General features: G+C 46.9%; 1 protein-coding gene and 1 long non-coding RNA gene across 15 annotated transcripts in view; one reads left to right on the top strand and one right to left on the bottom strand.

Moving 5' to 3' along the window:
- The first annotated feature begins 13 nt into the window (after window positions 1-13).
- LOC140696371 (uncharacterized) lies at window positions 14-26,770 on the top strand. Of its 3 annotated transcripts, XR_012072606.1 has the most exons (4): window positions 14-108; window positions 10,800-10,897; window positions 25,071-25,184; window positions 26,357-26,770. It is a non-coding gene; the product is annotated as an uncharacterized lncRNA (long non-coding RNA). The 3 variants fall into 3 exon arrangements; XR_012072605.1 differs by lacking the exon at window positions 10,800-10,897; XR_012072608.1 differs by lacking the exon at window positions 10,800-10,897 and having other exon boundaries at window positions 14-174.
- Window positions 9,146-27,434, bottom strand: part of PKP4 (plakophilin 4) — a 210,803-nt gene continuing 192,514 nt past the window's right edge. For 9 of the 12 annotated variants that reach the window (XM_072961006.1, XM_072961008.1, XM_072961009.1 and 6 more), the window contains 9 exons: window positions 26,767-26,958; window positions 26,393-26,566; window positions 23,422-23,572; window positions 20,043-20,238; window positions 16,184-16,268; window positions 15,945-16,062; window positions 13,294-13,422; window positions 11,539-11,612; window positions 9,146-9,793 (listed from right to left, as the gene is read on the bottom strand). In XM_072961006.1, the coding sequence (XP_072817107.1) occupies window positions 9,545-9,793; window positions 11,539-11,612; window positions 13,294-13,422; window positions 15,945-16,062; window positions 16,184-16,268; window positions 20,043-20,238; window positions 23,422-23,572; window positions 26,393-26,566; window positions 26,767-26,958 (1,368 nt within the window). In that variant the 3' untranslated portion in view covers window positions 9,146-9,544. The remainder of the gene's footprint in view (window positions 9,794-11,538; window positions 11,613-13,293; window positions 13,423-15,944; window positions 16,063-16,183; window positions 16,269-20,042; window positions 20,239-23,421; window positions 23,573-26,392; window positions 26,567-26,766; window positions 26,959-27,434) is intronic. The other 3 variants (XM_072961011.1, XM_072961012.1, XM_072961013.1) reach the window with 2 other exon arrangements.

The raw sequence follows: 27,434 nt of genomic DNA, 5'->3' as shown, positions 1-27,434 counted from the left end.
ACACGAGGGAAGCTGGAATGGAGTTTCCGCCTGGCCCACAAAGGGTGAGAGAGCTCCCGCCCCTCCTTCCCGGCTCTCCCGGCAGAGGGGCGGTCGCAAATCCGACAGGTGAGAGCCTAGTGTTCATTTTGGGAGGTGACTCCGGCGGCAGACAGTCTGCCATCATCACTTGGGGTGAGTTTCTTAACCTCTCTCCTCCTGGGCTTCCTCGTCTGTAAAATGGGGCCTTTCCCCACAGTCTCCCAGTGAGAGAATGCACGAGAGGGATTTTGCGCAGTGCCTGAGACACAGCGTGAAACACCGCAGCGCTACCACTTCGTGCAGCCATGTCAGCCCGGGGCGCGGGCACCCGGCTAGGGGACGGGCCCCCGCACCCCGGCCCGGCCCGGCCCCAGGTGTTTTGCTCCCACACCCGCACGCCCTCCACCCTGGCCTGTCGGCCTCTGACTGGGGTGGGTAGGTAAGCTCAGACCTGCACTGTGGACTTGACTGTCTTAAATTCCACGTGGGGATGCGAGGGGAGAGGTGGGGAATCCAGCTTCAGCCTCAGGTTCGCGCCATGTTTTTGAAAACAGTCTCTTCAGGAGCGCAGCTGTGTTCCCGGGGTTTGGGGCGGTTGCCCGGATTAGCCAGGCGGGCTCCCGCTCCTGGGGTACGGTATCTGTACCCCAGGCACTGAAGACAAAACCTCCTCTTATCTTTTCCCAGAGAGGGGGTGCTGGTTTCCACCCGGAGAATCAGTTAGGCCTCCGTGCGCCGAGGAGGCAGCCCTCAGGCTGGCGGCGCCAGACGCGCGCCCCTCTGGCGGGACCGCGGCGGGACCCGCACAGGTGTCCGCGCTTTCAAACACGTGTCAGCGATCTCAACTGGGACGTGGATTTAGGACTTACAGCCTGAGCCAGAGCAAAAGCAGGTTTCTCTAGTGAGCTGGGCGAGCGGAACTCACCCAACCAGGACTCGGGGCGTCCCCGAGCGCAGAGCTGCCAGGAGATTCCTTTGCGCTTACCTTGGATTTTCCTGGGCTCATCAGGAGGTCCCTCCCCTGCCCTTGAAGAGGAGTGAGGAGGAAGTAGTGAGTGAAGAATGGAGACATAAAAAGGTTTCTTTCAGCATTTTCTAGAATGTCCAGAGTTCCCGTTTAAGATTTGCAGGGCTGCGAGTCAGCTGACATTGGGGAATGGTCTTCCTCCACAAAAGCTAGGGCAGAGGGTAGGGCCTAGCCCTGGCTGTGAGGCCGCAGCCCCTTCCCCAGGCTGCACTGCCGCGACCCCTGCCCCTCCTCCTTCCTGCCCAGACCTCAGACTGTCCAGCTGAGTTGCTCCTTTTGGCAGCGAGCTGGCGGAGCTGGGAAGGTGCTCTCTTGCGTTCGATTCCATGAAGTCTTTTGCTGCAGATCTGCCGAAACTCAGAGCATAGTTTGTGAACAGGCCACTTTATATATAGTTTTATATAGTTGTAAAAACTTAGTTTGATTTGAGCCAATATGGCGTTTCCTAGCTGTGCTAAGGCAAACGTCAGAGCTAGTTGGCATTCTTTGTCTAATTTGGTTGAGAAGCTAGTAGGAAGCTGGAGAGGGATCCCTGGCTGTATCCATGGAGAGGGCTTACTTGGCATAAATGTGGATTATGTGAAGGCTGGGGGTGACTGCTCTTCTGCTTCCTTGGGGAGACCAGGCTGGGCTCCTGGGGGCTCTAGAGCCTAACAGATCCAGGTTACTGAGGGATGTGACCTTGAGCCACTTACTCTGTTTCTGAGCACAATTTTCTCTTCTGCTCGTTGTTTTAGGATTGTTATGAAGATGAAATGGGATAATGTGGGTAGAGCACTTAGACAGTCCTTGACACCCAGTATCCTAGTAAACACTCAGCAAAGGGTTATTAGGAGGTTTATTCATTATCCAAACTAGTTGAGAGGAACTCTTTGTTGCTTCTTTCTGCCTTTTGCACTTGACCTTCTTCCTGTCCTTGGGTTCAGCAGGTTTTCTCCTTCGCCCCATGCCGTTCTCATTTATTTCTTGATGCCTTTGCTTAGAGTTAACCTGAAGTTAATTAACCCAAAGATGAGTCCCTCTTACTCTGCAAGCTTTACCTTGACAGCCGAACTCAGGCTTGATGGCTGCTGTCTGCTCTGATGGGCTTGGGGGGCTGCAAGCTCTTGGGATGATAGCAGCCTCATCAGTTTTCTGCATTTCATGCAGTGCCAAGGACATTGTCGGGGATGCTCCACAGACGCGCGGTGAATTGAGTGGGTAGCTGAGGGAGGCTGCTGCTGCTATGACTCCACGAGACTTACCAGTCAGGAGCACACACAGACCTCCAGGGAGCTGCTCACACGGTCAGGCATTGGCCATGCAATGGCTATCATTACTTTTGTTTGTTTTCAGCTGTAGAAACTTTGCTAAAATAATCTTATGCGGGCATGTGATGTAGAAAGCTGCTCTTGGTGGGCTGTTTCTGATGCAGTGGGGACACGAGCCCAGATTCCCTCTCCTTGACTCCTAAGGCTCTTCTAAGGACTCCTATGGCTCTGCCCCTCAGAGATAGGAAGCCACCAGAGGGTGGGGTTTCTGACTATAGATTATTGATGGTAACTAACTTCCCATGTTTAACATCTAACCTACGGGATGGGGCAGTAAACAGAAACTGACCTTGTTTCTAGAACCACCTGAGCTTGAGAAATTTTATTCAGCTTTGTTTATCTTCCATATCGAGGCACGAATGGGTACTGTGGCTTCTACCCAAGCACAGAATTAATACAATGTGGGTCTCTGGCTTGGTGCTTACATTCGTAGGAACCCAAGTAATGGAAGTGGAGGGATCACCTCGTAGCATCATCTGGGCAGAGACTTACAGAGCTTTCCCCTTTTCCATTCCCTCATTTTCCTTTCTAACAGAACCCCCTACATGAGTGGAGGTGGCAATGAGTCCAGGTAAAACTGCTCTTCCAGTGAGATGTATTGGTGGATTCTAGAAGCCTCTTTTTTAGGAGGCTGACTTAATTGGCTGGTTCCATATTTCCGACTTCTCTCTCCTTGTTGATGAATGAGGATGTGATGGTGGAGCTCCTGCAGCCAGCTGGGAAGCCATGAGGATAAGGCTATGGCCAGAGATTAGGATGGAGCCTGGGTGCCTGAGGACATTGTAGAACCACTGTGCTAGCATTGATCTGCCTTTCTTTGCTAGTTTCAGTATGTGAGGGAGGAAAAAATCCAAGACCTGCTGTAACTCATCTTGTTAAAGCCACAACTTTGGGGACTTTGTTATTATCATCCAAATAAAATTCCTCAGTGATGATATGTCACTACCACAACCCAGTGATGTGGCCTCAGAGGATAATATTAGCGGTTCCAGGTGGTGTTGGGCCAGCTTTTCTCTAATTAAGGTGTTATATAGTGACAGGCTCGATGATTTTCAGTATCACCGCACCTTTCCTGATAGCTTTTCTCCACAGAAGTGTTAATGATCAAAGAAGTGATTAGAAAGTAGGATGCATGCAGTAGAAGTGAAAAAACGAGCACCTAATTATTTGCAAACTGAATAAACACACCATGATCTTTTGACCACAGCTCTGAGACAAAAAGGAGACTTGTGGTCACTGAGGCCAACCATGATTGCAGGGGTGTTGGTGGATGTGTAAATATTTTAATCATTCAGCTCTAGAATGTGCTTCCTGGTTTGTCTTCACAAAATATTTTGTAAAAGCTTGAAATGCATTCCTCACAGCACAACCATTCTATAATGGCCAGACCCCCTCCTGTTACAGTCATGCCCAACCTGGAGCCCATCTGGATTGAATCCTTTTCTCTATAGGCCCCCAGGAGGCTGGGCACACCTCACTGCACTCATTCTCCCACCTGAAAAGAAAAGAGAGGGATTGGGATGGGATGGCCGCTGACTGCAGAACCCTGAAGAGAGGCCCTGGAAGGGCACCATCCTCCCTGAAGTCATTTTATTAGCTTAGTACTCAGTGGGTGGCAGCTTGGCAAGGCACTGGAGCCAAACACATGACAGGTCATCACCAGCAAATCAGGGCACACTTCAGGGGTGTTGCTTTTTGGGAAGTACGTGAACAGTTCTAGGACATTTCTGAAGGAAGAATTGGAGATTTTCCCACTGATCGTAGAATGACACCTTTGACTCAGAACAAGTTGTGTTTAATTTCTTTTGCAAGACGGTGCATTGGCCAGCTCTGGGGACCCTGGGGTGTGAATGGAGGGTGAAATAGCCCATCATGTCATGAAGTCTTTATCAAAGTTCCCCAACCGTTGGATGGGGCTTAATGATGAAAGAGCTAGTTGTGGCTCACGCAGACGATTATGACAGCACCAAATGCTTCTTAGTGATTTCCAGTTAGAATTCGGCAACATCAGTGGGCACAAATAGCCACTTAGGGGACATGCCAGCTGCTTTCAGTGAAGCTGCTGACATAAAAACAGGGAAAAACACTAAAACAGATACAATTCAAGCCATAATTTGGTTGCTAATAATTTCCTTTATTGTGTCTGTAACCTTGAAGGATTGCCCTGAATAAGTGCATTCATAAAGACCACGAGCCAAGCCACCACACAGATGCCTAACGGCAAACTGTTATCGTGAGGGTGAGTAAGGCTGCAGTCAAAAGTCAGACTCTTCTAACGTGAGGCAGAATTGACAAGCACCAGCTGAGAAGTGTCTCTGTGCGGGTGGCGGCCCGTGGCTGCACCTGGTCTCCGAGGCCCGGTCCAGCCCCTGGCACAGGTCAGCAGAGGGCAGCTCTCCATCAGGGTGGAGGCCTCCCGTGGAATCCCAAACACGCTCTGCATCCTTTGTTCTCCTTCGTCTCCCTCACCGGTTGCACATTAATTAAGACGGTTTCCTCTCCTGCAAGGATTTCCTTGACCTCCAACAAAGATTCCCTTTGAATTCAGTCCACTCTGCATTTGTAGAGGTAAAGAAATCCCATTAGCTGCTCTGCCTCTGATTTCACTGACCTATTTGCTTTTCTGCGAACACCTCTCTGGTGGTTGCTGAAAGGGCTCCTCTCCCACACTCCTTCCCCGCGGCTTGGGTAGCACCGAGGTGGGTGAGGTGGTTTATTTACACATCTCTTTGGATCATTAGATAAAAGGGATGACATGCTTTTCTCTCTTGGCAACATGTTTAAACATGAGCCTGAGTTTTACTTCTCAGGCTCATTTCTTGTCAACACACACACATAAATCTGTCCAGTCATAGCTCGTTCAAAAGGACTCGCCCATATAGTGCTTTTCAAATATAAATTTTCTAGGATTCTGTTTAACTTTGGTAAGCCGTCAGCTTCTAAGTAGACTGGTGTATCTAACTACAAAAATTTCTGTGCTCCAATCTTTTGTGTGAGAAACACTTTCTAAGTGGATGTTTTAAAAGGTTTGAAATATGTAAGTTGGATTTTTCTCAACTTGGGAGACTAGTAATGGTAACTTTGATTCTAGGTCATAAAACCAAGTCTCAGACAGTGTCATCACTCATTTCTTTAGTGACTTCTGAAGTAAGTGTTCTTTTTTTATTGGAGTAAATTTTGTATGTGATGAAATGTATAGATCTTATATCTAGATTTTGATGAGTTTTGATAAATGTACACACCTGTGTAAGAGCCACCCCAGTCAAGATGTAGAGCATTTCCATCATCTCCTAAAGTCCTCTAGTCTATACTGGTACCTACTGGGCAATGGTGGTTCTGTTTTCTATTACCATAGATGATTTTTGCCTGCTCTTAGAACTATCCAGTATGCACTCTTTTGTGTCTGTTTCTTTTTGAGTATGTTTTTGAGATTCACCCATGTTATTATGAGTACCCGTGGGCTCATTCTTTTTTATTGCTGACTAGCATTCCACTACACGAGTGTACTCCAATTTATTTATCTATTCACCTATTGGAGATTTGGGTTGTTTCCAGTTTTTGGCTATTATAAATAATGCTATTATAAACAATTGAAAAAAAACCCTAAGTGAACAGCAATGGCCAAGTTTACAAATATTTTTTCTTTATAATCTGGTTTGATCATGGAAATTAAACCACCATCAGTGGATTTAGATACATGTTCCTCCAAAGGTATGGCTGAGGCCCCAAAATGAGAGGGTCGCCCAGTGGCAGATTTTGTTTTAATGGGCCTTGTATTCATAGATGTGGTTCACAAGGCTTTTTTAAGGGGAGTTCTCAGCCCAGCCAAAATCATCATACACATCAGAACAATCAGGACCCTCATTTCCAAAAATGAAGTTCATATAACACCAGTGGTGGCAGACAGTAAATTTTGATGGTACATGGATACTTGTATGTTTAATAGTTAAATATTCATTTTTATGGTTGCCTTTTATTTACAGCAAGTAATGATGGTTTTTTTCTTTGTGATAAAGTTTCAGGAAAAGAATAGTTCAGTTGGAACTCGGATTACTGAATTTTAGAAACACTGGCATTGTAGTAAAGGTAGACTGTGGTGCTAACTAACCTTGCCCTGGCCACTCACTGTGTCATCTTTTGCAAGTTACTCTCCAAGTTTGCTTCAGGGTCTGTAAAATGGGCTATTAGTACAGATTTAGTACGTTTGCTGTTAGAGTTAAATGATAATGTCTGCGATACTAGTAGCATGTAGTGAGTGCTGGGTAAAGTGACCAAGTAGTATTTCACTGCAAGAATCAGCAGTCGTGTGGACAACCAAGCAATGGCCAGGGACTGATGACTTGAAGAGTTAAGTGAAGTCATCACTTCTGACACTAATGAAACACCCCTGGGCTTTTATAAGTTAAAAAAAAAAAGTATGCATGGGCAAAAGATACATCCTCTGGCAAGAAGAAAAATCTCACTTCTGACATTCTAAGTTTAAGATCTCAATTTTAACACACCAAATCTCTATCACTCTCTTCCAGGTAAACTCCACACCCTAAACTCCAACCGCATTTTCAGGTCACAGGGCAGGAAGGCGGTGAGATGAATGGTGTGCGGGCCAGGTGGCCTCTCACCGTGACTGCACATTGCAGTCTCAAGAACCCTGATGCCTGGACCCTACCTCCTGGGGTTCTGATTGAGTCAGGGCAAGGCCCTCCTTGTTGTGAAAGCTGCCCAGGGGGTTCTGATGTGCGGTCAGGGTGAAGACACTGTGAGAGCTCACCAACATTGCCTCATTTCAGCCTTGACTCACAAGGAGGGGTGGAAAGATGCCAACCTCTGAGTGGAACCACAGCCCTCTTCATGAGGGCTGAATTCTGCATGTTACTTGGTGACACTTTGGGACAGCAACAAAAATGTAACTTTGCTTTAGCAGAGCTTTTTATTCCTATATCTTGGAGGGGGTATGGGCTCAGCTTTTTGCTCCGTGATGCAGTTCTGAGTCTTCCAGTCTCCATCTGCTGGTTCTCTCCTCCAGTCACAAGGAAGGAACCTTAGTGGGTATCTGATCTTCTGCCCAGTCCTCATTCACAGGCTTTTTTTCTGGCCCCATCACGAGGTCTGGCTGGAGGCCCAAATGAGTTCTTTGCAGCCCAAACTTGGATCCGTTCTTGAAATACTGCCTGTCATATGGGGCACCTGGGTCTACTAAGTTACCCCAAAGGCTAATGAAGTCACTAAAAGCAACAGCCACAGTCAGTTTGCTCAGGCCAGCTGCAGATTCCCTTGTATCCTGACTCCTCGGGGTCAGGCCTTTAACCCAGAGACACAAAAGTCAGATTCAGGGAAGTCAGTGATTCAAAACTCAGATGGATACCAGGTATCTCCAAAGTCCTGATTCCAGTCCCTTGGGGGAAATCTGGCAGCCTCTGCCATCTAAAGAGGGCTATTTCCAGGGCAGGTGAGGCCGGGGGCAGCTGGGCAAGCCTGATGGTGGGAGCTGGCTCATTTCAGAAAGCCTGCACATCAGATAGGCTCCCCACTGGCAGACTTTAGGAATCTTACTATACTTGCATTTCCATTTCACTTTGGAGCCTAACCTTGGGCTGTGGTCCATTCAGCAAGGGAAGGCTCTCTTCTCTTGGGCCTCTGTCCGTAAACTCACAAACATGAACGCACACGTTTTATCTAGGATTTGTGTCACATTTGCTGGACATGCTACGTCAGCACCTCTGGGCTGGACTTGCCATACGCGTTGTCTTCCATGTATGATCCAGGGTAGAAACTACAAGACTTGGGAAGGCCTCAGACTTGGCCTCCTGGGGCTGGTGGTGCTTCTCCATGTCTCCAAGGATAGAGAAAGACTTAGAAATAACGCAGCTTGGTGTTATCAGGACCCCTACCTACCAGGTATGCCGGGGCTTCCCCACCTTGTCTCTAAGCTAGGAATTACTGTGTCTCGTGGAATTATGCAGCAAAATAATTATTTAGAATTTGGTCTGGTTTATTACATTGGTACCAGCCAATAAGTGCCCAACAACTGTTCTTAGGTAGTTACTGAGTTCTTGAAATGATGCCAAAAGGAATTTAGGTAGGGCCAGGCTGCCAGATGTAATTTCCCTTTGATGAAGGGAAAATGTACAGCAGTCTGAAAAAACAAAAGCAAAAACAACAACAAAAAAACACTGCAAAATGGCAATGGGCATTAAATTCAAGACAGATCCCAAGAAATAAAAATACTAAGCTAGGTAAAGAGGACGAAAGTTCACAGCTTCATTCTTTGGTATAATCCATCTCACAAAATGTATTAACTATAAAACTAGGAAAAGTCCAAAACAGTTGGATATATTTAAGCTGTCTCCAACATGTAATTGGATTTGCATTTATTCAATCTGCTTTTCTGTATCACACACAGAAAATAAAGCACAGGGAACAAATTTCCAAGGATGAAATCTCCACATTTATTTTTCTTCCATGTGCATAGAAAATGGCAGTGAAGTGTCCTATGAAAGAGGCAGGGAATGGGCATGGCGCTGCTATTCCAGACTGGACTTTGTGCTTCAAAGGTACGCTGTTCATTTGGAAACAAAGCATGTTGTAGTCTGTCTTTAACTGCTGAGAGTTCCTTGGGTTTCCCATTTGTTTTTTAAGCTGTCAGTTTCTTAAATCTCTTTTCAAATGACACACTGCATTACAAATGATGGCACTTAACCAATGTGGCATTTCCATATTTACACCAACAAAAGAAATTTACAAGACATAATAGCATACAATCTTGACATTTAGTAATAGCAATAAAACATGAAGGGCATCCATTTTATTTTATTTTATTTTTCTGTACAAACTATCAGAACATAACTTTATTCACATTAAAAAAATCATCTTTAATTTGATTTGACCTACACATCCCCCATCTCATTTCACCCATTTCTCAAACCTCTCATCACATCGCCCACACCTTCACCGGACTACAGAATCTACAAGTAATTAGATCTAACACCTAAGTAGAGCTTAGAAAGTCCTCTCTCCCAAAGGTTGCCTTACTTCCCTGATAATTCCTCAAAAAAGAAAAAAAAATATGCTCTTCACTCATTCCTTCTGTGTCACTTCCACATTTCATCAGCAAATCAGCAAGACAGACTTCTCATCTCGATCCAAACAAGGTTAGAAAGAAAGAGTTCCTCCACGGAGCATCTTGATGCTACACCCACGAGTCTGGGGACCCGGGGTACTGTTCTGCTCTGTAAGAAGGTCGTTTAGTGGCATAAAAGTCTACGTAATTTGTAGTTGATTTCAGTCCATACTGTGTGGAATAATCAGTAGAAGCTGGAAAGTGAACTCGGTCATCAAAATAAGGATCTTCATAGCTATGAGGAGACTGCAAATACAATCTGTATGCATCAAAGTTCTTTCTGTTGGAGTCATCTTGACTATAGTACAGCTGTTGATGCTGTTGACAAAATGAAAGAGCAAATAAATCAACGCAATTTTTGGAAATACATGTTTAGGGAAAAGTAAGGTGGGCTTCCTTGCTTTGTATTTTTAAAGCAATATTCAGTACTTGTGAATTTATGGTTCAAAGTTGTTTCTGGTGCACGCTGTATGTCTACTAGTTGACTGTGAGGATGTTAAGCTACGTTTACAGGTGGGCTGGCAGAGTTTGCTCAAGTCCTGTCCTAGGGCCACTACAAGTGAGCCCTTCGGGAGAGCTTAAGACAGCCCCTGGCTACCTCCCTCCTCACTAGGGGCCCAGTTCTGTGCTCTGCTATGGAGGCCTGAGTGTGCCCAATGAAAAGATGGCTTTGAGTTTCGCTTTGACACAAGGGACCCATGAGCACATCATGAATTTAGTTAAAGGCTGGATTTTGGGCTTTGGATAGTTGTATAATTGCAGAATTATTTTTAAAAAAATATTTACCTCAGGGATGAAGATTGAGTCCATCCCTCAATTTTAAAAGGAATATGTAGTTTGGTGAACCGTTACCCTCTGGAAACTCTGCTATGCTTTGAAAGGAACAGCAATCTCCAGGCAGGGGAGTAGTGAAATTAGAAAAGACACACGAGCAAATACAATTCTAAAGGAAAAGACCCCTCCCCAACTGGGGTAATAATCAAATTCATCGGTGAGGAAGCAAGGTGAAACACACGTGGGCACACACACCCGGCCCCATTTCCTTTTGTCTTATCTCTGACTTCATGTTAATTTCTTCATAGCTTTGGAGCAAAACTGTAATGGTTCTAATGCCTTTCCTCTTAATCATCCCCAAGCTCCCCACTTCCTAAGATGGAACACAGGTATTAATATCATATTCTGGAACTAAATGCATTCTAACATTATAAGGATTTCAGAGCTAGATTTGTTAAGCTAGAGTTACGGTTCTGAGGCTATTTCTCCTGACTCAAAAATTATAGTCGAGATTAGGAATAATTTGAGTTTCCTTTTCTTCCGTCTACAGAGAAAAGATGATGAGATGGAAGGTCTAAGAGCATCCGAATCTGCAGGCAGATTGCAGGCTTGTTTGGGAAACCCCTGGTGCTCATGTGTTACTAGAAGGTAGGAGGAGTGATCAGATGACCCAGGTGGACATGGCATTAGGAAGGACAGAAATGAATTTTAGGCACCCCATAAAAGCAGAGATTGAATATTACAATCACTCATCTGTGCTCTGATGGAGAGTGGGGTTCAACCCTGCAGGGCTGAGTCTGCTGTGACCTCTGAGCCTAAGAGATCTGGCTGTGGACTTGTGTTTTCCAAGCACAGTGGCTTGGATGAGAGGGAGCCATGAAGATGGAGAAAGGTGTATGTAAAAAAGAGAACAGTAAGATGAGAGAATGAAGTGTGCTTACCAACCTTTCCCCACCCAGAGGATGGAAGAGATTTTAGAGATTAACAGAAGACAAAAAAAAAAAAAAAGGGCGAGAAAAGGAAATTGTTGGGCAAAGAAAAGGAGTTAGACTTCTCAGCTGGTTCCCGTCAGTGGCATGGTGGTACCAATACGGACAGTCCAGGACTTGAGACTACTGTGGAAGTGATTGGCTTATACCCCAGGTGAGCTTCCGAGGAGTGAGACCCCCAGGGAAAGCTCCTCGGCCCCTGCCGTGTCGGCCCAGCTCTGGTAAGTCAACCGGCGCGGACCCCTTACTGTGTTGATCCCTGCTAATCGGCCTTCTGTAAAAATGATATTGCAAATTCACCTGGAGCCGTCTATTTTGTTCTCTTGCTGGTGAGGAATAGGAACTGATGTAAATTGGTGAAGGTTTGCTGGAGCCTGTAAGAAAATATTTTATGAAGTTAAAACTAGCGCTCATTACTCCGGTCCGTTAGGTCGTGTGGACTCCCTGCACTAGGGCTGGTGCCACCCCTGCACAGACCGGGACAGTCGGCAGCCTGGGTTCCCTGGATCCAGCCCGCTTGCTGCTGAGCCGCTTGCTGTTAGGGGCTAATGAACACGGCAGACAGGCTTTGTGTGTTTCATCAAAAAGCCACGCCAGTGCAGAGCTCACCCCAAAAGGGTTTCTTCTCAACCACTGGTCACTGTGGGGAGCTGTTCCTGCTTGTGAAGACTCCCCTGGCTGGTTCCTTGCTCCCTGAGCGGAGGAACATGACTTTGCCACCAGGGCTCTGAGGATGAGCCCTGGGTCAAATGGGGGAAGGGAAACACAGCAGAACAAGCTCCATGCCTTGACAGCAGCTTTGATTCAAAGTCCCAGGTCCTGGAAGGAGCAGGCTGGCCACATGGAGGCACGTTCTTGTGTCTGCCATGTTTAAGTATGTTTTAAAACAGAAAGAACCTGGTAATCAGACAGCTGTTTTCAAGAGTCCACAGTGGACTCCCGATGATGTCACTGATTACCCTTCTAGTATTATTAAGGCTAGCAAAGATTTTTATTTTTGTTTAATGAGGAAAATGAAACATATTTGAGGCAAATTAGTTTATTGAAGCAAGCAAAGAAGATACAGAAGGGCGCGCATGCTAAGGAGGCGACCTTTAAAATAAAGCAGGCTGCTGCAAACCTGAAGCAACAACGCACTTCAGTTTGTATGTGCATTCCCTCTGCAAAGAGCTTGTGTCTCAAATGTAGCGTCTGCAATTTTCTGAGCTATTAATTGCCATAGTAACAACAGTCGATTAGTAAACAGTCTTGTGAAATCACAGTTTCAAAGACAACAGCACAACTGAGACTGCTCCCCCAGCAGTTGTTAAATTGCCACCAGCTTTTATTTTTTCTTTTTAATAAATAGGTTTTGTGAGAAGGGACTCCCACTTTTTGGTAGCTCACACTGCCTTATTTGAGACCTCTAGAGTAGTTATAATCTGCAAGATAGTTCAGAATGGAGACAATATGAAATCTTGGTAACCCTTCAGTTGGCATTCTTTGAATAAATTATATGCACACTTTCTGAATAGGACATAAAAATATTAATACTATGCAAAATCATTTTTGTTATTAAAAAATAATCACTCTGAAGAGAATCACATCATATATGTTGTTATTCATTCAAACTCTCTTTCACGAAAATGTAAATGAAATTGATCTCCACCCACAGGTTTGAATTTAAGAGATGAGCCAGTCCAGGAGATGTGGCCCTGCCCAGGGTCACAGAGCTCAGGGTTCGGGAGCCCTGGAACACACCGGGGGAGACCGCTCGAACGGGGAGAGGGCAGGACAAAGGGCCTGCGCTGCAGGGTGGCTGGAAATGATTTCTCATTTGGATGCAGTGCTCTTTTTATGTGTGGTCACCAGACCACCACCTTATCTTGTGTTGCTTAAAACAAGCAGAAAAGGCAACAACTGCCCCTGAAGCAGGAGGTGAAGAGACTGGACCATGGTTTGCTGCTGGGGGATCGTCTCAATGCAGGCACAGGTTACCTCCCGGGCCACCGGCCGAGTGCCTGGGGACACACGGCTTTTCGAGATACTCTATCACACACCCGACTGGCGTCTTACCAGGGTACAGGCCTCTATGTGTGGCATCCCCTTGGCTACTGTAATACTGCATAGGTGGCTGGGTCCTATCGTATTCAGAGCGAGGGTCTCTGATTCCTAACAGTGCTGGTGAGGAAGAGGTGCTGCCGACTGAAGGGAGAGGTGGGAGGAGGAGGGAGAGAAAAAGAGGAGAAGAGAGAAATCAGACTGTCAGTGTCTCTAGGAAGTCCTCTTTGGAAAAACAAAGGTCAGTAATTTGAAGAGCATGCGGCTGGCACTCATGTCAGCTCTCAGAGGTGCTGTGAGTGGAAGGGCAGCCAGCCCGGGTCCCCGGAAGGCGACCTGCAGGCCGCCCACTGGAAGGACAGTGCCGTCACCTCCCAAGCTTGCTGGGCTGCAGGGCGGGGCCCGTGCAGTTTCCTCATGGAGACAGTGGGGCTCAGTGACCTGCCTGCTGAGGGCTCTGAACCCGAGCGAGTGGCGGGAGCGTCCCAGTCATGCAAGAGTTGTGCTTGCTACTTTATGAGCTCAGTCCAGTTGCCTGTAACACACCCATCTGTTATCCTTTACGTATAGCTCTTCAGTAAATAGATGTTTTATGGCATGTTTCGATTTCTGAAGATTTCAAAAATATCTGCATCTCTAAATGTGTTTGAGTAAGAGCACCCAGCCCATAAAATTTATCGTTCCTTCTATGGTGATCAGCTGTCAGGGAAATTACATAAACTCAGTAAGCCCGGCTCATCAGGAAGCTCATGGTGCTGGGAAGCCCAGCCTCACAAAGGCCCAGCTCTTGTCTCCCATCTGGAACCCAACGTTTAATAACAACTTATCTACCCATGGGTCTCCTGGTGGACATTTCTGCACAGAAGGAAAGCACCGCACATCTTCTTCTGATTAAAAAACTCATCTTGCTTGCACTGAAGTTAATTAGAAGTAAGAGTGGTCACTTATTCACTGGATCCACTTGAACGCAGCAGCCCCCAGCCTCTGCCACCAGTGGTTCTGCATGCACGGATGCTTTCAGGGAAAGACTGACATCGAAATAGTTTCCCTAGAAAGTCACTTCCCTGTCACAGGGTGAGCATGCAAGGGCAGGCTCTATGTGCTTCTCATCCTGTTTACTTTCTAGAAGGCAGCAGGACAGAGCACGTCCCCTCCTGCCTCCCACAATTACATCAGCAAGGCAGGAGGTGTGCCTGTTAAGTGGACACCACACTAGTGCCAAGGGATGGATGATCAACCCTATAATACCTGGAGAAGCAAGTGTGAATTATGTCCTGCTTTTGATGGGAATCCAGAGAGGGACCTAGGAACTTGGACGGCTCATCAGCACTGTCCAGTGTGTACATTTAAGAGGTCCTCAAAACAAGTTCATTGCTTGCAGTAACTATGTCCTAATTTGCCTGAAATTATTCTTTTGCTTGTACACATGCCCTCTGTGAAGCAGCTAAATCTCCTGCTTCCCCAGCACCCCTCTTCCTGAGTCCCCACAGACGGCTGCGCCTTTTTATCAAACAAGACGGCCTCAGGCCACCCCTGGGAGTACAGCAAGAATGTGTCAAAAACCAAGCAGAGGTCTCTCTGAAGAAAACAACTCGTAATTTAAAAACTCAGATATAAATACACACTGTATGCAGTAGGCATAGATAATTTTTTAAAATTCCTGGTATGAGCAGAGCTATCCACTTATGTGGTAGAACCACCAGTCATATGTTAGTCTTTTTGGCCACATTTGTCCACATGAGAAGTAAGACTGCCAGGAGGAGCAGAGTTGAATACAACAGATAATATTTATAATGTCAGAATCGGAGATGTAAAGCTAAATTAAAAAAAAAGAAATTTATTGCTTTTCTGTTTCATTTAATTAAGAATTAAATTTATAGGACTGACTTGACTTAGTAGTCTGTCCTCATATACAAAAAAAATTTAGTTTGTCTCAAAATATTCCTTCTACCAAATTAACCACCACCAATAAAAGTAGGTAATGTGCGTGCCAAGACTCCCAAGTTACAAATCAAAGGGAATTCCTGTAAACCCACCTGGAGGGCCTGTTCCCATGAGCAGTGGATGCTGGGGGCCTGGGATGCAGCCTGGGATGGAGGTTTAACTGGGGAGGAAGGCACAGGTGGAAATCACGGCTCTCCCAGGCTGTGGGTCTTAAGCACGTGTCTAAAGGACTCTGTTTCTAAGAGTTTCCACCAAGAAAACTGAAAAATCATTTTGGAAGAGATGTCAAGCTTATGGCCAGCAGGCAGACGGGGGCAGCCAGGTTCAGGCACAACCTAGTGGCTCTCAAAGCATGATCCTCTACTCTCCTGCATCTGCACCACCGGGCCAGCTTATTAAATGCACATTCCCAGGCCCCTCTGCAAACCCAGGGAAGCAGAATCTTGGGGGAATGGATACCACTGAGGACCATGGAATGCTTTTATGCACTGTGGTTGGTGTAAACATGGCATCAACTTTTAAAACGGAAGGAGGAAAGTGGGTGTGCTGTTTACAACAGCATGTAATTCCCAAAGAAGGCTTTCTACTTGAAGAGCAAATTCTCCTTCCCTCAGTGTTTGGAGGTGACAGGCTTCATCAGCATATGTTTGTTCTTCTCTGGATGGGAAACAACGTTCTGTCACACACGCGCTCTCGCCAAGAAGGGGAGTGTACCCACTGACCTGACTGAATGATGGGTGACATCTGTTGGTTGGTGGTAGACAAGGAAGGATGTGATTTGAATCGGTCTCGTTCTAACGTTGACACAGGTGTAATAAAATGGTTCTGATTCCACCCGTCCTGTGAAGTTAAGAGAAAAAGAAACCTCTCAAAATGAATAACGACATTTCATTATAATAAATGATTACGAACGTGTGCTCCGATGAATGCTTATTATGCTGGAGCTATTCTTGCAAGTTACCTTTTTATAGATGCTCCGGAGGTCCCGATATTGCCATAATGTATTCAAGACCTGGGCTGCTGCCTTCACCACTTTCAGAGATGATCTGGGGAGAGAGCAAGGATGTTCATGGATGTGGGCCGCACAGCCTCCGGCTCCACCTCAAGAGACTGGCAGCAAGCCAATGGCTGAGAGACCATCTCCCCGGGGACCAGGGAACAAGGAGGTGCTGCCAGAAACCACCGCCGAGGAACCAGGTGTACCTGGGAGTTGATCAAGTTTGGGATGAGCTGGTGGCTTTTAACCATGACCGCCCATCCTGAGTGTCGAGCACCCTCCCAGGTTAACCTAAGTACCACCCCCATTATTAGGCCTTCGTATAAAACACCTTCGTTTTACTTCTCGTCAATTATACCTCTTTGCAAACAAATGTGCCTGTGTGCTCTAGTGTTTAATCCGGAAACCATGGCCAGTTGTTACTTCCCTTCTCTGAAGACATTCTGCCGAACGCCGGCTCACGCTCTGAGTGCTGCTGTCCACTGGTCACTCGGGAGCTGCTCCTCTAAATCAGGGGCCCCACTGTTAAGTGAAGAGGGACTGCAGCTTCCCCTCAGCCAAGGCCTTCAGATCGCCAAGTGAGGGTGCATCAGAGCCCCGGGGTAACCGCGCACCTCTGCCCTCAGAATTCATTTTGACACTGAAAATTTGACTTCACATGTGTATTACAGGATCTCAAATCTGATTGCTTCTCCTTATCTTCCCAACTAAACTCTCCTGAAGGGAGGAAGAAGAGAGGTGAGCAGTCTGGAAGGCTTTCTCCGCCTGTAACGACAGAATTTGGGCTATGAGGATTCTGGGGGCTTCTGCAAGGGTAGGGTGCAGGCCAGTGCGAGGGCTTCACCGGCTCTGTTCCTGGAGGTGGGGCACCTCTGCCTCCGCCCCGGCCCCAGACTCACTCTTTTCGGTGACCCTGCCGAGTCAAGGGCAGAACCAGGTCAAACCAACCCCCTGAAAGCCCTTTCCAATTTTGTGTTACCAAAATGGACTACAGAGCAAGGAGATATACCTCCAAGAAGAGAAGAACACAGGGAATTTCAGCACTTGTGATAGCCCCGCAGGGTCTTCACACCTCACAGCCGGGCCGACGCTGCTGCTGGCTTTCCGTCCTTGAGGACTGGGCAGCTGGGAGGGAGGTGGGAAAGGCAGACCCCAGGCCTGGCCCCAACGGCTACCCTGCCACAGCTGACAAAGCAGGGACGTGCCAGGTCGGCACCTCGACGCCAACAGCAAGGCTAGACATTTTTAGAGACGAATTCTATGAGCAGACACCTGACTCCTGAGAAAGCAAGGCAGTTTCTCTGCTCCCGCTTTGCAGCACAACTCCTGGAAGGAGTAATATATTCTTGTCTCTACTTCTCTCATCCTAGCTTCTCTTAAAACCTCAATATTGTTCAACTGGACACGTCTCCGTCCTGGTCCTACTGACTGAGCAGCAGGGGACAGGCGCCCACCCCTAAAACGCCTCCTGAGTGGGGCGTCTGGGGCAGCCCGTGCGGCGGCTCTCCTGAGTGCACTGCCTGCCCTTCTGTGGGATCACCTGCTGGCTGCTTGTCTCCTTGACCTCGAACCATGACACCTTCCTCTCTACGCTTCTTGTTGCTCTCATCCCATTTCCCTCTTCTAAATGTGCCATTTATACCCTCGGACTCTCAAATGGATATTCAGCCTGGACCTCTATCCTGAACTTGACTTCTGACCAGACACTCCACGTGGACGTCACAGAGACATCTCAAGTGTATCATGTCCAGAACAAACTTCTGGTCTTCCCTGAACACCTGCTCTGCTGCAGGCTCCCACATGTCTCGGGGTACGTCCACCCCGTGGCGGTCATCCTCGACATCTTCCTCCTCTCATGCTGCTCAGCGGCTCCTTCAGCAAATTCCATCGACTCTGCCTTTCAACATGTCAGAATTGACTACTCCTTCACCACCTCAACTCCTGCCACCATTAGTCTCCACTAGGAGCTGGGGGAGAAAAGCTTGTTAAGTCATTCTGATTCCTTTCAGGAGAGTCAGATCGTGTCTCTCCTCTGCTGCACATGCTCCAACAGCATCCAGTTTTCCTTAGAGTGAAAGTCCTTACATCGACCCATGGGGTCCAGACTCCTCTCCTTTCTTCCCCCTTGACTTCCTCTGTTTCAGCCTTGCTGGCTTCCTGCTGCTTCTCTCTCTCGCGCACAGCTCCATCTCAGGGCCCTCCCACATGCTGTTCCCTCTGCCCCAAATGCTCTCCCCGCCCTCCTCCAGGTCTGTGCCCAAAAGGCACCATCTCTTTGAGGCCTTCCCTGACCAACCTGTCTGAAATGGTGAAGCCCCCTCCTTATCCAGGCATGCCCTATCACCATCCCTGCTTTTATTATCTGCCCCCACTCAGCACCATCCCACAGGCTAAGAAGTGTGCTTCTCACTCTGCCGGTCCCTCGTCTACTTTGCCCATGGGACGTAAGCTACCCGAGGGCAGGTGTGACCTGCTCACTGCTGTAGCACGTGGCATGTGGGTAACAGACAGATACTTGGTGAATGAATCATAAAGAAAGTTCTTGTATGTTCAAACATATTTGATCCAGGACTTTCTGAATCTCTTGTTTTGAAAGAAAGACTGGGTAGTAATTTAAAAAAATTTCTATACAAAGGTTTTGGCACTGGTTCAGCATTTCTCCAGCCTCTTATGCCTCTCACTAATAAAGGCTATCAGAATTTCAGGAGCACTAAAAGTGACTTCAGTTACTCCTAGGGGAGAGGGGAGGGGAACAGGAGGGGCAGTTAGTGGAATGAGACCTTAGCCCTATTTGTAATGTTTCATTTCCTTTGAAATAAAAAATTGAGTGTGTGCACTTATTACTAATGAGATAAAAAGGTACATAAGTACTGAAAGGAGATATGGATAGTGTTGGTAGCTGTGGTTTCTCAGAGGTGAGAATATGCTTTGTTCCATTATTCTTATATTTTAGAAATTCCTTCAAAAATATACAAAGTGTGTTCTAGCGATGCTCAGCCAATTAATATTTACTAGTATGGGCCAGGCTTTGTTCTAGAGACCAAGGATGCATCAGTAAACAAAAATAAAGTGCCCGCTCCTGGGGGCATCAGATGCCTGAGGGTGCCTTAAACCACCTGGGGAAGCTGGCAGCGCTGGGCCGGAGGAGGGGTGGGGAGAGCAGGGCGGGCCACCTCACCACCATTGGGAAGCGACAAGCAGCTTGACACTTCCCTCCTCCTTGAAGGAGTCTCTGCTCTGATGCGAAGGCAAATTTACTCACTGCTCTAGATCCACAAGAAACCTTCTGTTTTTGCTACCAATCCTCTAAATCCTGCATCACTTGGGTGTCACCCAGAAGAGACATGAAAAGCCCAGGGCACATCCTTAGGCCACACGGCAGGCTCGCTGCACGCAGTGGTCTCCGTACTTTCCAGGCACCTATGGAGGATTCAGTCCCACAACCGAGGCTTCAAGATGTTCTGGTGGAACAGGCCCTGAGCCTGGAGTGGGGCCGAAGGGCAAGAGAGACAGTGCCTCTGGTCACGGCAAGTCTGGTTCATCCAGGGGTCAGCACGACCCAACGTGGCTTTGGGGACAGGAAAGACAGTGGGGGTGAGGGGAGCTCCAAGAAAATAAAGCCCAGAAAAAGGGCCATGTGGCTGCAAATGCCTCTCCCAGTAAAACAGGTTTTAACCGCTGGAAACTGCTTTGCTTATTGGCACATAAGAAATGCAGAAAGAAACCCTTCCCCACAGCAAATGCATCCCCGACATGAAGGCCCCTGTCAGGATGATCCCAGGAGCAAGGGCCTGGCACTAGCGTCTCCTTGCAGCAGACTTGCCTGTCTCCTCTGCCCTTGGTTATGTTCACCAGCTTCTCGATGCCCCCCGAGTCGGCCAGGGCCTTGGCGTTCTCCATGTTCTTGCTGGTGACCTCGTGCAGCGCGCAGCAGATGGCCGCCACGGTCTCGTCGGACAGCACGCTGGGGCCTGCGCCGCCTGGGAGTCGGTTGACCAGGTCCCGCATGGCGTATTTACCTGCCCAAGGCAAGAGAGGTCATTCCGCTTTCAGGAGGGACCGGTTTGTGTGACTGCTGTCACTGAAGGCCTGTGCCTGGGCTGTCTCTCAAAAACAAAGCCTCCAGGGAAGAAAAAAATTCATGCAAAGATGAAAACGACCAACGTTTTTAACTGTCAGGAAAGTTAACGTGGCTGCACTGCCACTCGGAGACATGACTGGTTTCTAAACCATACTGCAAGTTGCTGACAGAAAATGTAAATCGGCACAGAACTGGGTACACCGATCAAGTTGCTTCCGTTCACCTGTTTTCATTAACAGTGAGAATAAAGGAATGATGATAGCAAATTTTAGTCTCCACTGAATTCCTATGCATCACAATGACCTCAACTTCCTCTTAAAGCTTTTAAAAACTTTTCTTTGAATAAGTTTTAAAGCTGGACCAACACTTTTCATGAGATCTTTCTAGACCGCAACATGTGAACTGGCCACAGTTACACAGTTTTTATCAAGTTGAAGGTTTGTATCAGTTGGCCTGACATCAGTAACAATGTGTTCATTTCTTGTAAAGACACAAGTAAAGTTTTGGTATCAGAACTGGCGCATGCTCTCTCCCCGGGGGGAACGCAACAGCAAAGCCCTCGACAGGATGAGCCTGCGGAAGCCCTGCTCCTGAAGCATCTCTTTCCAGACCCGCAACTTCTCTTACTCCTTCCAAAGAGAGATGATCTCCAGCGTTTTCAATTTCAGTTACTAACTGACAAACCGAAATAACTGCACCACAAAGAAATTGACTAAAGCTCAAGTATCTTCTTACTTTGTTTCCCTATGCTAATAATTGAGTGGATTCTAAATGGGTTTTTTATTGAAGACTTATTTACATACAAGGGTAAGCAGTAGGAGACAGGGCCTGACTACACGCTGCATAATTTACGGCACATCAAAGGAAGATGCTGGCTTACTCACAGAGAATGTTGTTATGAAGAATGGAAAACAATGATGACACTGTAAGCCAGGAGATAAATGTGGTTTTTAAGAACAGAAGACAATGTAGCACTGGTGATTCTGAATACTCATGAATGACCAAAAGGTCCATGACATGTAATCTGTCATTTTGCTAAGGCGCAATTTTCAACTGCTCTCCGGAGGCGTGGGATAAGGCAGCTCGCTCTGCCTGTGAGTGACCCTAGGGGTTCCCTCAGAGCCTGCAGCTCAGACAGCTGGGTTGGTCTGACTCCGCTGAATATGCAGTAACTTTTGTGAAGTGACAACACCTTGTTTCTTTGTGAAAAATGACTCTGGGGAGAGAGTCCATCGCTGGTGATGGATGTGAGGAGAGAGTGGAGGGGTCAGATGTTCTTAGGAACAGAAGTGCTGGGTGAATTAGACCAAATATCGAATGCTGGAGGGGCTCAGATCTCATAGGAAGGAAGAGAACAAGAAACAGTGACTCATGAAACAGCTCAAGAGTGCCCTGGCTGGGTAAAATAATGCTCATCAGTGGAGAGAGAAAACATTCATCAAAATTTAAAAGGGGGTTAGGATGTTCACAGAAAATCCGGAGATGCACTGAGAGAAGGCCAGGCCTCTGAATACACATTTGTTCTTCCCAAAGGCCTTGGCACTCATGGAGTTGGCTGTGCCCTCTGCACTCCTGTGTATCCCCTCATTTGTGGGAGGTACAGGCCAGAAGATGGGTGTGGCCAACCCTTTATTTTTTAGCATTAAGATCTCCAAACTGTACGGGCTTCTTATAAGAAATTCAAACAGTATAGATTAACTATTATTATTATTATTATTATTAATTATTATTATTATATTTTTAGAAATAACTTTAAAAATATCTCTTCAGGGACCTAAAGAATTTCTCTCAAGGAAATGTGGGGACTGAGAGATACAGCACATCTGTTGGAATCAGGCATAAGCTGGACCATGAGCAGGGCTTGGGAGAAGCTCCTTTCCTCTCTGTGGGGTACCATTTGACTCAGAGGAACGGTGTGTTAAGAGCAGGCTAAGCTAGGCAATAATTTAAAATAGCACTTCTGCAAGGCACTGGGTGAGGGGCTTCTGTGGAGGTGGCCACAGTGAGTCCCCACAGCCACTCTCTACGGCAAACAGTACTGCCCTTGGTCTTTCTCTCTTTTCCTCTCTCCATCTCTGTCTTGCTCGCTCTCATGGCAGGTGGATTTTAATATGCGCTCAATACATATTCATTAATCCACATAAGAGCTTGTCAAGTCCCCCTCCCTGTCCCCTGACCTGTCGTCAGCTGTGGGCCTGGAGTAGAGCTGGGCAGTGTAGGAGGAGCTGCCCCTCACCCTGCCATCGCATTTTCACAGCAAGCCCATGATGAGGCGAACAGGCGTGGTCAGCTCCCTTTCCGAGATGGGGCCCAAGAGGAGTCTCCAGTTTAGATGAAGGAATGCAGCCAGGTGGGCTCAATACAAGACACACCGGGTTACACAGCCAGTGAGCAGCAGATCCAGGGTTTAACCTCAGGTCTACTGGAGGGTCTCTAATCTGTTCTCTATCCCACACTCTGCTTGGGGTGTGGCCATGCCCTGGAGGCAAGCAAGCTGAGCTGCCTACGGTGCAAACTTGGGAGAGGCACTCATCCTCGAATTCATGTGAGTGCCAACCTGACACTGGGATGGACCCGGGGGTGCACGCCTCCTAGAATTCTGCACCCTGGGTGCCTCGCTTGCCTTGTCCTCATCCTGATCCTCCCCAGGGCTCAGTCAGGCCTTGGGACAGCAGTTCTGTTTTAGAACAAGCATTTATACAGATCTGAGAGGGAAAAGCTACAAAACACTCATGTGATTTCTTTTTTAAAATTTAGAACATGGCAGTTTTGGTGAATAAAGCAAATTTAAGTATCAAAAATCAGAAAAGGGAGAATTAGGCCTTTTTCTGTTCAAGAAATGAATCTCTCTTGGGAAATAGAGACACCAAATCAATCATGTAATGTTGTAATGTGTGACTGAAACTGCTAGCTCTTCTGGAAAGTTACCTTCCTGATCAATGATTACTGAGCCTGCCTCATGCTGAAAAGGAATGGTCAAAAAGGATAGACAAGGGGGTACTAAGTATGCCAAGAAACCAGGGACAAGGACTCAGTGGCTAATCATTTTCAATGCCATGTTTTTTACAAACCAAAAGAAGAGTTTTATAAACACTGTGGTGTCCCTATAGTTTGGACATACCTATGAGCTCCTTGTTGCGAACATCTAAGGCCATATTCCTCAAGGCAGTTGCCACGGAAGAAACAACTCTATCATTGTCCATTCTCAGAAGTTCCACGAGGATGGGGAGGCCCTTCTCTTTGCGGACAGCTGCTCGGATGTACGCTGCAAACTAGGAAGCAAAACGAGGTAATAATATAAAACAGAGTTCAACTCTCAGCTGTTACCACTGCTTAAAAAAGATGTTTCCCAAAGAAGCAACTAATAGATTAAATGGTTTCCTTCCAATTGGAGATTAAATCTGTGATGCTGGTAACGAGAAAGCCATAGTTTGGGAGAATGCTAAGCCACGATGACTGATTTAAAAAGAAATCCTGAAGCCTGAAAACCTCAAACCACCATCTGGCAGATATTTTTGTGCAGAAAAGAGAAGGCAGTGATTACTTTCTACTTTGATACATAAACATGATTAAGGACGGGGATGGCGTGTGTCTTCTCAGCAGTTGGCCCCACGCCAGGTCCAGAGGCTATAAATAGGATCGCAGAGATGGCAACTGATCAGGGCACATTAAGGGAGAACCTATCTCCATCAAGTCATTCTCCCCCTGCATTCTCTGCAACAATATTTAGAGTAACCTTTCAAGCAAATTGCCTGGAAAAAATCCCTTGCCTCAGAAGAAAAGGAATTATCCAGAAACGTCGAGCATCATAATTCATACACACTGGGGAAAAAGTTCAGTATATTTGTGTGCAAGATGCTTTCTCATTCAAGATTAGTTAGCTGCTGCTGCTGCTGCTTTTTTAATCCGCAGTCAGGAACTTCTTTTGTGATTATGAGGCAAGTCTGTCCAGCGAGTCAGTCTGTGCACTGCACCCACTGGAAATGAACACTAAGTCATCCAGGAAAAAACAAACAAAAGTAACATTTGAAAATGGGTCTTTAATCTTGTTTTGAGCTTCCACTGACATTTTTACCAATGCAAACTCTCTTTCAAAATTGAGGATAATTGAAAAATGTTGCTCATAAACCATCTAATACTTGGCTGCTGTGGCCATGAGGACGAAGATCTGCCAGCCCTTGGTATTATTCTCAACATTAAAACATGTGATGGATCACTCAGTTTCTCTAATACCAACAGAGATTATTTTAATAACACAAAATAAAAGGAAAAGATGCATTTCAAAGATCCCATTAGTTTTCTTTATATGAAACGAATACTCCTCTTTTCCAAATCAAATGAAATCTGCAGGGGGAAAGAGAACACATGATTTGCTATCGGGGAAAGCACCTGGGCAGCCTGGCAGCTTCTCCCTCTGAAACCTGCAGGGACAGAAGCAACCCGTCTTACTTGGAGACCAAGTAGCTCAGCCCAGCGCAGCTCCGAGAGCCTCCCTTCCACTCCCAGAGACCTGCGGCCGCACTGCTCCTGAAGTAGCTTCTGACTACATAACATCTGTGGCCATGATTATCGTGTTTTCTTAATGAGGGGCCGACAGTCTGAGTTACTATTTCAGATACTTTTGAAATCATTTCCATATAATGTTTACATTTTAAATGACCTTGCCATTTAACTTTTATTCACTCAGTGATCCCAGAAAATAAAATTCTACAACTCCAATCACATCTATTTTAATTATTGTCTTCTCTATTATCATCAAATGATTCTCAGGTCGTAAGAAGCTAGAGATCACCAACAAAGTACCTATGGCTACTTATGTGCTGGGTGCTGTTCTAGGCCCTCCAGACTTACTATCTCATATAATCGTCACGACCACCTAATGAGGTAGGTATTATTTCCATTTTATAGATGATGAAACTAAGGACAGAGAACTTAGACCTCCAGCTAGCAAGTGGGGTGGGGTGGGCAGGATTCAAAGTCAAGGGGTCTGGCTCCTGAGCCAGTACTTAGATGCTAAGCTACTAGCCCTTTAATCAAGAAGAACAAAACCAAAATAATCATGGTGGCTTAGCGCTAGGCCACAGTTATCTGTGTGTATTCACTGGAGCAGCTGGCTGCGTGGAATGAACCCTTCCTAGGCCTAGCGATGCTTTTCACTCTCATGGAAAAAACGGTGGCCAGAAGACTGTCATTTTGGGAGGCGGTGGCAGTGGTGGTGGTAGAAGTCACCCAAAACCAGCACTGTAATAACCCTACTAAAATACACTTGTCAGGAAATTTCTAGAGGTTGAAAATGTTTCAGAGATAGTCTGGGAAGTTGCCAGATGACATTTAAAAAGTTTTGAGATCTTGCTTATAGTGGTAACAGGAGCAAATCACCTTCAGTTTTCATGAAGAAGTCTCACACATATCACAGGGTGTGGAAACTTTGCCACATGTAGGGATGTATGGTCTGCAAATGTCTGAGGGAGGACTGGTGGCCCAACCTCAGCTCTAATTCAGGCCCTCGGCATCCTTCGCCTGGCTCCCCCAAAGAATTCCCGCCTCAACTTTCCTCTTCCTCAAATTCACCTCCTGTGCTTCTGCCAACGGGACCCAGCAAGGTCCACGTCAGCCTGACTATGTCGCTGGTCTGCTTAAACCCTTTCAGTGGCCCCTCTGGTAGTCTGCAGGTTGGGTTCCAGCTCCTGAAGCTCGGTGGTCAGGCCTGGTCACGATGCTCCAGCAATAGGCACTCCTCGTCCTCGTCCTGCCCCTGAGGTCCCAACAATCAGCCTGTAATCTCTGCCCACAATGCCCTCCCCACAAGGCCTTTCTCTTGGCCTTTTATCAGGGTTGCCTCCTCTACACCCCCGACCCCACTGCACACGTAGCCAGTAGAGTCTACACTGTACTGACTCGGGTCTGTCTGTTTTTTTCACGGGGGAGGGCTATGTCAAATTCATCTCTGGATCTCCAGAGCTGACTGCTGTCTCCCCACTTTTTTCCTCCCACCCTTAACCCAACTCTAAACAAACGTGTCCCTTTCCATTCTCATTGCTGATCTCACTGCACAGGTGGAAAGAAGAGGGGACGAGTGGAAGCCATCCTACCTTCCAGTTTCCAGCAGAGAGGTTCTGGAGAGATCCGGCAGAGCCTTCCAAGGTGGCTGGGTTGGAACTTTCTGCTAGAAGAGTCAGATATGGTTTTACCACTGACGGATGCCACAGCATCTCAACCCCCTTGGGGGACTTTGACAGTCCTGGGATGGGACCAACTCCGTCCCACTGAAAGACAAAGAGCACACATTAGTGGAAGCAAAGTGAACACAGAACCCAACACTTGACAACATCCCTTTCTGCTGGACTCAACTAAAGCTATGTAGAAAACCTGCATCATGAGAAAAAAATTGTATTCTGGCCACGTATGTGACTTCCTTACTCCCAGAAAAATGAAACTTTAGTTTCATGTCAAATAAAATGCTAACTTGATCCTCTTGTGGCGTTTTCTTTTTCTTCTTCTTCTTTTTCCCCCAGCAGCTTGGCTCCGAGTCTTTGCTGGGAGACTCTTTTCCTAGTAAGTCATCCAGTTCGTTCAGCCCCAGCAGCCGGGCCTGAGGCACCTCCAGCTCCAGCCGATAGGACAGGTTCCTCAGGGTGCACACGCAGTTCTCCACGGTCTGAAACCCAACACGGCGCACGATTAGCACCATCAGAGCACATTAGCGCAAAGTGCTTCTGGACCGAGCCCCAGTGATACTAAATAAACTGGAATATGAAAGAACTGCTTTTCACATAGGGGAACCCGAAACAACCTAGAGTCAGAGTTGTGATTCCAGGTGTTTTTAATGGGATACCCAACTGACAGTGCAGAGCCATCCTCAGTGCATCTGAGGATCTGATTTCCTGCTGAAATGTGTGAGGCTCTGGAAGAGAAAATGCCAAGTATTTTCGCTTCAGGGCTGCTGCCGTGGCAGACATGCACCCAAATTTCCAGAACCTCACTCCTTCTCACCACTGGAAATCATTCCTAATCATGACGGCGCCTGTGATCAACCCCTCCCTGGGCACAGCAACCCCCGCCCCTACCCAAGTGTCATCTCTGTCTCCTTCCACTCCCAACTCTCCCCTCTCCCTGTGGAAGGTTCCATGGTCT

This window comes from Vicugna pacos, chromosome 5 (assembly GCF_048564905.1).
Source record: "Vicugna pacos chromosome 5, VicPac4, whole genome shotgun sequence".
Classification (NCBI taxonomy): domain Eukaryota; kingdom Metazoa; phylum Chordata; class Mammalia; order Artiodactyla; family Camelidae; genus Vicugna; species Vicugna pacos.
Note: the sequence above shows the minus strand (reverse complement) of the source record. Positions and strands in the feature narration are given on the sequence as shown.